At 47.9% G+C, this 12,593-nt stretch overlaps 1 protein-coding gene and 1 pseudogene across 4 annotated transcripts in view; both read right to left on the bottom strand.

Moving 5' to 3' along the window:
* MYH11 (myosin heavy chain 11) overlaps nt 1-12,593 on the bottom strand; it is a 108,252-nt gene that overhangs the window by 65,316 nt on the left and 30,343 nt on the right. For all 4 annotated transcript variants that reach the window (XM_053672161.1, XM_053672162.1, XM_053672163.1 and 1 more), the window contains exon 3: nt 6,620-6,647. In XM_053672161.1, the coding sequence (XP_053528136.1) occupies nt 6,620-6,647 (28 nt within the window). The remainder of the gene's footprint in view (nt 1-6,619; nt 6,648-12,593) is intronic.
* LOC119059282 (40S ribosomal protein S3a-like) lies at nt 8,652-9,474 on the bottom strand (annotated as a pseudogene).

Here is a 12,593-nt window from a genome sequence, read left to right as displayed (position 1 = left end):
CTATTTTGAAATGCTAAGTATCAGTCGGAGGTTAAAAGAACGTGTGTGTTGTCAGGCACTGTGCTAAATACTTTCTGCAGGTCACGCCGTGAGGACGTGGCAGAGCTGAGCCTGGGACCCTGCGCTGTTCTGTCGAGGGCGCTGGCTGCCTCCAGAATGAAAATCCGGCCTGTTCTGGAGACTCACGTTGCCTTGCTCAGGGCCTCCAAGTGTTGTCACAGCATCTCTTAGGAGTGAAAGGGACCCAAATGCCCCCCAGCACTTCACTTCCTCAGTCAAGAGTCAGCTAACGTGCAGAGGAGCCTGGCCCAGGGTGGGCTCACTCCCAGCCCAGGATCTCCGGAAACCGAGACCAGGAAACCTCTCGTCCACTCCTGTAGACACCAGCTCACCCAGAAATCTTTCCACCGCAGGCTGCGCTGATGGGTCGGATGTTTGGGGGAAGAGCCAGACATTCTCACAGCAAAATATTTATCAGAATCCACAGGGTCCTCCATTGCTCCTCCAACTCATGGTTCTCACCCGTTTTGAACTCCCAAATGGGCTGCTCCCGGCCCGTCCTCTGCCGGAGGAGACTACTCCCTGACACCCCCTCCAGAGCCCCCCCCGCCCTGAAACAGAGGGGTGTGCACAGCTCAGACTTCACGGGCCCTTCGGCGTCCTCTGTGAGGACGACCCACAACGAGCGTTTCCACCCCCGCCAGCTCACTGGCTGGCCCAGCTGCCTCCCAAACGCCAAGGCACTAAATAACGACGCAAGTTTTTCCAGTTCCAACACAAGCCACTGCACCACGAGTCTCTGGAGCTTATCCGGGCCATTCGTCTCCTCCACCAGGTGCCCAGGAACTGATGTGCTGCCACAATAGGGGACAGAGGTCCAGCAGGTCCCGCACCAGGGGCACCTGAGACGTTTCAGGCAGCACACGGTCAGAAAATGTGCCGGGTGGGGCAGCAGGAAGTTTATTTACAGTTGTGAGTCCACGAAACAGAGTTTACTCTTCTATCATTATTTATTAATTCTTGTATTATTTTCCATGCTAACAACTGTAAACCGACTTTTGCCCACTCTGGAAACCCGAACAGTAAAACAAAGATTTTCACAGACATCACTACCTTGGATGATGCCACAGAAGGGAACAGAAGTTGAGATGCTGGCAGGCACAGCCCTAACCAGGTGATGAAGGCCAGCATCACTAGTGATAGGTCAGTTAATATCCTGCGGATGTCAGGTGAGTATCATGAACTTCTGAGATGTGATGGAGAAGGCACTTCACTCTGCGCCATTCTTCTCTAAAACCTGCAACCCCGTGTAACGACGAGAACATCAGACAAACCAAACTGAGCAGGTTCTGCTAAATCCCTGCCCTGCCCTCGTCAGTACTGCCAAGGTCATGCAGAACAAGGGGAGTCTGAGAATCTGTCACAGCTAACAGGCCCACGGAGACAGAACCGTGAATGGAACGTGGTATTGTGGACGGGGTCAAGGAACAGGAAGAGGATATTAGGGGGGGAATCTAGTGAAATATAAACAAAGTCTATAGTTTAATTAGTAGTCAGGTACCAGTGTTGGGGCCTGATTGCGAGAAATGTACCACGGCGATATCAGATGGTAATGGCAGGGGAAACCAACACTTGAAGGGGGCATGGGAACTCACTGCACTATCTTTGACATATTTTGTAAACCTAAAATTATTTCAAAATAAAGATTTCATTTCTTAAAAAGTGATCACATTTAAAGAACACTATTAATCTAATAATAATGTGCCTATACAGCCAAAATCATAACCATGGTGCCAGGCAAAGGAGGTTGGGGAGTCAGAGCTCGTATCTTGCTCCGTCCACTCTGTACCGAGTCAGCCACGTGAATTCTTTTCAGACCGAACTCCTGAATCAGGACCCTTAATCACCATGCATGGTCTTGGCTTTTGTGATCCTGCTCCTTGGGAACCCATCCTCAAAGAAACAAGCAGAGGAATTTGCAGAAAAAGTTCCGCCAACAAAAATCATTAGAGGGTAAAATTGAAAATGACCTCAAAATCCTACACTTGGAATCTGATTAAGTGGTTCAATAGCTCCGAGGAGGATTAGCAGTCATTCAAAGGGGATGTGTGTAAATGGGAGGGAAACATGTCACAGGTGGTCTCTAGCACAACTACTCAACTCTTCACAGAGCTCTAACTCGGGGATCCCGGGGCTGTGCCGGCAGAGGTTCCAGCACAGCCGGCATTCTGATTCCCAAGCCTGGGTTTCTCTCCTGCACACAGAGCCTCCAGCAAGCAAGGCGCAGCAGAACTTCAGCTAGTACTGACTGACCACCAGCACTGCATCGGAACACCAGCTAACAATTACGGGGCCCCGACTAGGTGCTCGGAACTGTGCTCCGTTCTTCCCTACCTTGCTCCTTCAATTCCCCCAACAGCACTCGGAGGCAGAAACAATTATTGTCCCCATTGTACAGACGAGGAAACTGAGGCTTGCGGACTTAACCGACTTGCCCAAGAACACATTGCTGACACTCAGGAATGGAACCCAGCTCCATGCCTCCAAGGGCTCATCCTCTAACCACAGCTGTGACCCTCTTGAGATATTCATGTCCTCTCTGAATTGTGCTGTGTGATTAAAAAAAAAAAAAACCTTCTAAAATCCTGCAGGCCTTCACCAGAAAGTAGTTTTTCAAAGACAGAATGAAAGGGATGGTGGGGAGAGCCTGGTTGGGAGGTAATGCAGCCCTTGGGTGAAGCACCCAATGCAAAGCCCTCAGAAGCCCCAGTTTCACAAGAGTTGACGCTGGCCCTGGGGGAGTGTCCCGAGTCACCTGCCTTGGAAAGGAGAATGGCCTGAGACCAGTGTCTCCTGCCACAGAGTCTGAGTGACCCAAGTGGGGAGTGCTATGTCCAGGTGACTTGTGCAAGTGTCCCCAGACCCTGAAAGGATCAGTGCATGTATGTCCCCAAGTGGCACTTCTGGCCACCCTGAGTCTACCTCTGGTCCACACTGTCCCCACACCTGTCAGGCCCTGCATGACCACCTCCATGACCACATTCTCCCATCTACCTCCTTTCTTCCTGTACAAGCCGCTTGGACCTTCTGTCCCTCGAAAGACAACTGTGTCCCTATCTCAGGACCTTGGCTCCTGCTATTACCACCGGAAATTTTCTCCCAAATCTTGCATAAGGCTGGCTCTTTCTCATCATCTAGGCAGGCTGCAGATCTTTTTTTTCTAACTCTATGTGCTAAATACAGAGGATGCCGCCATTCGTCAGTCCCTGTTGTCCACAGTCCACAGCGGAGCAGGGGTCAGTTAGGGTTGTTGCTGGCTCATTGCTAAAGTCCAACAAATGAGGGTTGGGCCCTCACCTGGTCTCAAGAAATTTAGCTCCAAGGCTCACTATTCACAAATACTTGCTGTGTGCCTCTGGGAAAATCTAACCTTTCTGATCTCCTTTATGAAAAATGAGGTGACTGAACTTGATCCATGAGTTTTTGCCTCTGTTCTTTCAGGACACACATGATAATAATAGCTCACCTGGCTGGGAACCAAGCCAAGCCCTGTAAGTCATGTATGATATCTTACAGAGCTTGATACTTAGTCAAATACACACACATGCATTTATGTAAATATACGTACACTCATTTATACATATATACACTCATATATATATATACACATATACGTATTACTATTCATGTAATCCTCACAACAGCCCTATGAATCAAATACCATTTTCATCCCTACACTTCTCCACTTCATAGGTGAGAATGGGAGCCATGAACAGGTTACATTTTGTGGCTGAAGATCCAAGCTAGTGAGGGGCAGAGCCAGGACTGTCACCTGGATGGTGTGGCTTTAACCCCCACTCTACAGTCTCCCAGTGACATGATCCACTGACACCCCAAGGCGCCTGCCATGAATGGCCCTAGATTCTAGAGAGGTTGCTCCGTCTCCTTTGACATGGAGTTTGGGTACCGACAGCATATAAGTCATCAAAACCACAGAAAGTTAGCTCCGAAAAATCCCTTAAGACAGCGTCAAAGTATCACAGCCATGGCTTTGTCCGCAGGACCCTCGGACTGCACCGCCTGTGAATAAATGTCGACTAGACACAGGGATCCCGAGTGTGCAGCACAGACAGTGCAGGAGAGAGCACGTGCAGGAGAGAGCAGTGCTTGGCGTGGCCACACACCCCCACTGTAAGGGGCACATGGAATGAACCCCATGGGGGGCTGGCAGGGCCCCCTGTCCCGTTCTCACCCTCACTCTGGCGTACATTGTCCATCCGCGGTAACCTCACCGGCACGAGATAGGCAGGTGTTTGTTTTCTTCCTAAAGAACATGCTGGTTTCTCCTCGGTGACATGCACAACTGTGAGACCCCAGGGCTGAACCCTACTTGTCATGGCCACGCCACCCTGACACACAGCTCACACTGGCCATAGCCAGCCTGGCTGCGTGTGACGCAACCCCCGGCCGTATTCATTGCCCTGCCCCTTTCCCTCCCACTCAAAGCAGTATTTAGAACACAAGTGAATGAAAGGGGGTACTGCTACTGAGACCGACTTGAATCTACGTTCATTTTAAATAAAGTGGATCGTTCCAGATTTAGATGCTCCATGAAAATTTCTTGCAACTGCTGTTTGTGTGGCAGGAACAGTGGGCATGGTCATCTCTGAGGATACTTCCAGGCCCAAAGTTCTGGGACAGGGGTTGTAAACAAGGTGGCCCACTGGCCAACGTGAGCCCACAAATAGAATTTATCTGAATGGTGCTCTGTGTGCGCTCATGCAAATTAATTGTTAATGTTAAAAAATTGGAGATTTCACATTACAAAAAAACTAGATTGCAGCTTCTGTTGAAATGTAGGGGTGTCTGGAGACACTGGACCTGAACTCCCCCATAGCACTAGTGGGCTGGAGAGAAATAGCTGCTGCACCCTCAAATGGGCCACTTCACCACACTCCCCACCATTCCCTACTGTGTTACACCTGGTCCTTTTCACATATTAACAGTGTTTGCTTGGTTTCAACTGGCCCTTGGGTTTACAGCCTAGATGTCCTGCAACGGCTCTTCTCCCACAGAGGACTTTGCTGGGGGGCAATTCCCTCACAGACCTGTTTGTCAGAAAGAACATGGTTCACCTGAATTCAGGACCTTTGCACACGATGGAAACCCTTCCCTTCTTTTCTCTGTCATCTCTGCTGAAATGTCACTTCTCTGGGTAAGACTTTACTGTTCTCCTTGATTAGAACTCCTCCTATGTATATGCATCTTCCTACTCCCTGACATGTTCCATCATTCATATTTTCAGTATTTTCACAGTTTGTAATTACAGAGTTACCTGGCTGATTTTTCAAAAATGTGTATGTATTTTATAAAAGTTTCTGAAAAGGTGGTGTCTTCACAGGGTCAAACAGTGCATTCAGAGAGCACACAAGGGAAGTGTGCGATAACTGTCCTAGTGGCTGTCTTCCCTCTTGAGAGATCATGCTTATTTTGGGCTCATGCCTGCAACTCATCAGGGGGCCTGGCCCATTAAATCTGTTGAATATACACAGTGAGTCGTGGCAGGAGTGAGTGTAGGGGCTGGTGGTATGTTAGTTTCCCTTTGCTGCTGTAACAAATTACCACACACTTAGTGGCTTAAAACAACACACACACAAGTTCTGGAGGTCAGATGTCTGACGTGGACCTTACTGAGCTAAAACCAAGCTGTCGACAGGGCTGTGTTTCTCTCTGGGAGCACGAGGGGGGAGCCCGTTTTCTTGCCTTTTTCAGCTTCCAGAGCTGTTCTCCACCTTGCCTGTCCTCTTAGACGCCCTCCATCTTCAAAGCCAGTAATCTTAGGTCAAGTGTTTCTCACTTCATCACGGCCTCTCTTCCTCGGCCTCCTTTCTCTACTTTTAATGACTTTGTGACCACACTGGGCCCACCTGAATAATCCAGGGTCATTTCCCTATTTTAAGGTCACCTGACTGGCAAACTTACCACCAACTGCAACCTTCATCCCCCACCCCAGTGCCATGTAACCTGACATAATCACAGGTCCCAGGGATTAATTAGGATGTGGAGATCTCTGGGAGGTGCGGGGGCATTATTGTGCCCACCACAGGAGGGATTTTCCTGAATGATGAAGATTCTCAGTTGAGTTAATATCTTCTGACCATGTACCCAAGTCCTCAAAGAAACAATGACATGAAACAGCCAATATGGTACAGATAAGATATCGTTGTTAATTGTGAAATTATAAAGTGGTACTTTTTAATACAAGCCAAGACTTCCTCATCCACAGAGATGGTATCTGCAATTAGATGCAATTATTCATGTAAAGTGTTTAGTTCAAGTAAGTGGCACACAGTAAGTGCTCAATAAATGCTAGTTTAAAAGTGGGAGGCTGTGCAAAGTAGGATGGCGCCAGGTATCACTGACGATGTAGGTGTGCCTGACTCAGAACAAGAGCATTAGTTCAACAAAATGTCTAAGGAGCATCACTCCCTAATAAGCTATGAGGCAAGGAGCTTTGGATGGTGAGCATATCAGAGCCTTGCCCTCATGGACCTTCTTCTTTATTTAATAGGTTGAATTTCAACTCCAGAAAAACAGAAGAAAAAGCAGCTCTACTTACGTGCACAGAATGGACTGGTCCTCTCGATCTGAGAACAGAAAGGAGAGAGAGCCATGAGTTCGCAGTAGCTCTAAGCTGAGGGTCTGGGTCCCCTGGACCTCCCATTCTAAGCCATTGTACACCGGCCCCACTACGGGTGACAAGGGGCCAGCTGAGCTCATTGCCTGGGGCATAGGGGACAAGACCAAAGCCGAGGGGGCAGCAGGGCTCTTTTAGATACTCCTTCTGACCCCAAAGTCCTGGGGGCGGCCCCAGAAAGATTCTAGAGTCTGGATTATCTAGGAGGCAGTGACCTTTCCAGCCCCACCAGCTCTGGGGGTCCTGGGAGAGCCACTCTGTCCAGAGTTGGTCCCAGACAGAACACAGACTTTGGACCCAGAAAGACTGGGATCCATTTCATCAGTTCCCAGCTCTGTGGCCCTGGGCAAGTATTCTTAACCTCTCCATGTCTAGTTCCTTCATCTGGAATATGGGGTAGTGGACACTTTTTGGTTTGAAAATCCAGCATCTAGTATTCCCTCTTCTTCCAGGATGACCATCCTGTGTTCCTTTAGGAAATGTGACCCCTGCCCTGCCCCTGCCACCACATACAGTCTTGGTGGGGCTGCCCCACCAGCTCCCCTAGCCACGAAGCATGAGCGGGTCCCAGGCTGTGTCAGTCGGGTCCTCTGGGCTGGATGTAGAACATGGAATGACAGTGGTGGTGGACACAGCCCTGCCGGAGCCTCACAGCCCGTCCTGAGCCCGAGCAGTTTCGTCATTTCCTGAGGCCGGCTCCCCAGTCTTCCCATCCTATCTGTGAACTGTCAGACATTTCTCCATAAATTCCTTCCCTAGATCAGGTACCAAGTCAGGCTCTGTTGCTCGTCACCAGAGAATCCTAGCGGATAGAGTGGGCATCGTGAGATTCAAAGTGATTAAGCAGGCATTACCAATCACCATCTCTCAAAGTGGCCTCGGAGGGTGGAGCCAGGTTCTGGAGCCCATTTCCTCCTCTATGGACATGGGGAGAGTTACCAACACCTTTAATCATCAACCAGTCAACCATAACTGGGAAACCGGAGCATCAGACCCACTGGTGGGCAACGGCAAAGCAGCGAGCATTTCTCCAGACCATTCCTCCGCTCCATCCACACTGTCACAGAGCTTAGCCTCCCATGATCAAAGGTCTCTTTCCATCTTGTAAAAACCCTTCTCCAAGCCTCTTCCACTTTGGGTGTTTCTTAAAGATGTAAACATAAGTTTACCATATGACCCAGTAATTTCACTCCTAGGAATCTACCCAAGAGCCCTGATAACACATCTGACAAGATTTACAAGCAAATGTTTATAGTGGCATCATCATAAAGGCTAAAAAGTGGAAACAAGCCAGATGTCCATCAGCCGATGACTAGGTAAAGTGTGGAACAGCCATGCCGCAGAATATTATTCAGCCATAAAAGCAATGAAGTACTGATTCATGCTACAACCTGGATGACCCTCAAAAATGTTATGCTAAGTAAAAGAAGTCAGACACGAAAGACCACATATCGTATGACTCCATTTACATGAAATGTCCAGAGCAGGCAAATCCACTGGACAACAGATTAGTGTGTGCCGGTGGGGGAGGGGGTGTCACTGCACACGAGATGGAGGATCACTTTTGGGTTCTCAGTTTGTGATGCTTAGAGAACTCTGTCCATTTACTGAACACCATTGAAATTTACACTTTAAATGGGTGAATTTTTGGTATGTGAATTTTAAGTATACAGCTTTTTAAAAAATCATAAATAGAGCCCTGGCTGGTGTGGTTCAGTGGATTGAGCACTGGACTGTGAACCAAAGGGTTGCTGGTTTGATTCCCAGTTGGAGCACGTGCCTGGGTTATGAGCCAGGTCCCCAGTGGGTGGCGCTCAAGAGGTGACCAAACATTGATGTTTTTCTCCCTCTCTTTCTCCCTCCCTTCCCCTCTCTAAAAATAAATAAATAAATCTTTAAAAAAAAGAAAATCAGAAATAGAATTTTTTAATTGTCACTATTAAATGTCTGAATTTTAACCAGATTCTTGGTCTGGGGGCTCAGATCCATCAGCTCATTCAACCTCAGCACCTGTCTCAACCCCAGTAGCTTTCCCAGAACTGCGAACTCTACCTCGCAGCTCCATGAGTTTTCCCAGTTCACACTTGGGCTTTTTCATCATTTTGACTTTTCTAACAAAGACATATCATGGAGTAAATATACTGGCAAGACTTTTCCCTGTATTTTCCAATACATTGAGTGGAATCAATTTACTGACCACTTCTTTCAAGTCATTTGTCTGCACCTCTCAGGTCATGATGTCCATCATCTTCTGGATTTGGCGGACCTGCTGATGCTGAGCATGAGAGGTCTTCTGAATCTGATCGTTTCATTTTTCAGTAAAACCAACACAGAATAAACAAAGCAAAGAACCATGGGTAGTCTTGACATCAGCGTGAGCTTCAGTCATGGTCTGCCCGTTTTTGACCAGGGGGCACATTTTGTCATGGGTAAGATCCGTGCCCTGGAAGTCAGGCAGACAGGTTTGCCCTGAACACCCGCAGTAAATAGCCTGAATTTTCTTTCTGTAGATCAGCTAGGTTCACTTAAAAAAAAAAAGACCCTTGAGACCATCAGATGCAATTTTGGTTCCTTGAGTTCTTGTGACTAGTGTTTTTCAAATATTTCTTACATTGAACATAGCTATTGCTTTCGCATCATACCAGTCTTCCTTATAAAATGGATCGACCACTTTCTTCTTGGCTCCTTTTTTGCAGCCTTTCATAAGGCTCTTGTTCTCATCCACCACCATGGTGCTGCTCAGAGAGCACCAAAAGGCTAAAGAACTATTTTTAAATCTGTGCTTGGCTCCCCACTGACCTTAGGTAAGGCCCAAACTCCTGAGCATGTTATCCAAGGCCTCTCATGACTGGCTGTCGCCCACCTCCCCGGCCTTGGCACCTCTGTCTCCCTCACTCTTGGTACCCCAGCAACCCCACTGAGACAACCCCTGAACACATCCCGTGGCTCTCTGTTCAGGCTCTTCCCTCTACATGGAAGGCCTTTCCCCTCTTTCCCTGGCTACTTCCTGCTCTCCCAGTCTCAAAGACGACACATCTTTCAGGAAGCTTCCCCACTGGCAGGGAGCCAGGGGATGTCCTGTCTGTAAGTCTCTGTCAGCACTGCCAAACTATCACAGTCAACACTGCTCGAAGAAATAAGCCCCCCACCAGCCTCCTCAAATAATCCACTGCTGCCTCCAAGCCCCTCCCAGAAACTCTGGCGCTGCCCCTGGTTCCTGCCCGTTCCCCAGGCAGAGGCCATGCTCCACCTCCAGAGCCCCACCGCCCCTGTGCTCTTCTCTCTTTGCTTGTGTCTCTGCCCCACAAAACCACAAACCCATCACAGACAGAAGCATCCCGTCCTGTCCCCCACATTCTCCTGCTCCTGGAACCCTGGCCTCCAAGCCCTAAACCCTGACACAGAATGTTTAGCTTGGTGAGCTTTAAAAAATGCCAGCCCCAAACCTAGAAGACATGAGCTCCTTGATGCAGAAGCTCAATATACACAGAAGAAATTGACTCATTCATTCACTCATTCAACAAATACTTTCATAGCACCTACCAGGTATCCAACACTACGCTAGGTCCCGAAACTACCACGTAATAGTATCCTACACTTAGCACCTCCTCTGTGCCTCACGTTGTTTTAAGCATTTACTTGTATTAACTCATTCAACCCTCACACATCCTATGAAATACACTTTTTATTCCCATGTTACAGATGAAGGAACTGAGGCACAAAGAAGTTCTAAAACTCACCCACAATTACAGAGCTAGGACTTCCGCCAAGATGGAGGTATAGGTGGATGTGCCGTGCCTTCTCACACAACCAAGTTTAGGGACAACTAAATATTAGCATCAGAAAACATAACCAGAACACGGAAAATTGAACTTTTCGGAAGTCCGTTAACAACAAATTCTTCAGCCCGACCGGTAAGGGGCGAAACCAGCGTCTGGTGAGGGGTTGCACAGGAGGACTCGGTCGGACGGACCCAGGCGTAGAATCCAGATGCGCGAATCCAGATGCACGGGTTCCAAATGCAGGATTGGACCTAGTGAGCGACCGAGCAACCCACCAGGTGAGCGACTGCAGAGGAGACAGTGGGAAGGCGGTGCTGCGTGTTGACTGCGGTAGCCTATTTGCGCTCGAGCGGACAGGCGAGGGAGTGGGCGGTTGGACCGGCGGCGGTAGAGGGCGCCGCCATTTCCCCGCTCTGACCACGCCTCCACATACAGCGTCACAACCCAGCGACCTGGGAGTCCAAGGTGCCGCTTCTCCCACTTAAAGGGCCAGAACAGACCAAAAATGTCGCAAATTCTCAAAATCCCTGAGCCCATAGACCTAAGTGATGAAGAAATAGCAAAACTCTCAGACGCACAGTTTAAAACACTGGTCATCAGGATCCTCACAGAACTGGTTGATTATAGCCACAAATTAGACAAATATATGAAGGCAAACCTAATTGAAATGAATGGAATTGCACAGGACACCAATAGTAATGAAAAGGAAACTGGGACTCAAATCAATGGAGTGGACCAGAAGAAAGCAAATAATGGCCAAACAGAAAAGAGGCAAGAAGCAAGAATTCAAAGAAATGAGGAGAGTCTTAGGAACCTCCAGGACATCTTTAAATGCTCCAACATCCGAATTATAGGGGTACCAGAAGGGGGAAAGGCACAGCAACAAGTGGAAAACTTATTTGCACAAATAATAAAGGAGAATTTCCCCAATCTGGCAAAGGAAATAGACTTCCAGGAAATCCAGGAAGTTCAGAGAGTCCCAAAGAAGTTGGACCCAAGAAGGAACACACCAAGGCACATCATAATTACATTAGCCAAAATTAAAATGAAGGAGAGAATCCTAGAAGCAGCAAGAACTAAGGGGACAATCACCTACAAAGGAGTCCCCATCAGACTGTCAGCAGATTTCTCAAAAGAGACCTTACAGGCAAGAAGGGGCTGGAAAGAAATATTCCAAGTCATGAAATCTAAAGACCTACAACCAAGATTGCTCTATCCAGCAAAACTTTCATTTAGAATGGAAGGACAGATAAGGTGCTTCTCAGATAAGATCAAATTCAAGGAGCCCCTATTATATGAAATGTTAAAGGGACTTATCTAAGAAAAAGAAGTTAAAGAAACATGAACAGTGAAAGGACAACAAGCTCACAGTTATTAACAACCACACCTAAAACGAAAGCAAACTAAAAGGACAGCTAGATCAGGAGTGGAAACATAGAAATGAAGATCTCAAGGAGGGTTAGCAACAGGGGAGTGGGAGGAGGAGATGGGGGGAGAAGGTACAGAAAATAAGTAGCATAGACAGTAGATAGAAAATAGATGGGGGGGGGCCCTGGCTGGTGTAGCTCAGTGGATTGAGCGCGGGCCTGTGAACCAGACAATCGCGGTTCGATTCCCAGTCAGGGCACATACCAGGGTTGCAGGCAGGTTCCCTGCAGGCCAGTTCCCAGCAGGGGACACACGAAAGGCAACCATACATTGATGTTTCTCTCCCTCTCTCCTTCCCTTCCCCTCTAAAGATAAATAAATAAAATCTTAAAAAAAAAAAAAAAAAGAAAATAGATGGGGGGGGCAAGAATAGCATGGGAAATATAGAACCTAAAGGACTTGAGACACATGGACATAAACTAAAGGGGGGTAATGGTGGGGATGGGGGGGGCAGGGTGGAGGGGAATGAAGGGGGGAATAGAGCAACTGTAACAGCATAATCAATTTTAAAAAAATAAATAAATAAAAATTACAGAGCTAATACATGGATGAGGCAGAATCTGAATCCAAGACATACTAATTATTGTACACCTACTGTGGCCCAGACACACTGTCTGGCACTTCCCATGTGTGGCCTTTAATCCAGACTCTTTTAGTATTGAGGAAGCTGAGGTTCGGTAGCCCAA

Source organism: Artibeus jamaicensis, unplaced genomic scaffold, assembly GCF_021234435.1.
Source record: "Artibeus jamaicensis isolate MK-2021 breed Jamaican fruit bat unplaced genomic scaffold, CSHL_Jam_final contig_729, whole genome shotgun sequence".
Lineage (NCBI taxonomy): Eukaryota > Metazoa > Chordata > Mammalia > Chiroptera > Phyllostomidae > Artibeus > Artibeus jamaicensis.
Note: the sequence above shows the minus strand (reverse complement) of the source record. Positions and strands in the feature narration are given on the sequence as shown.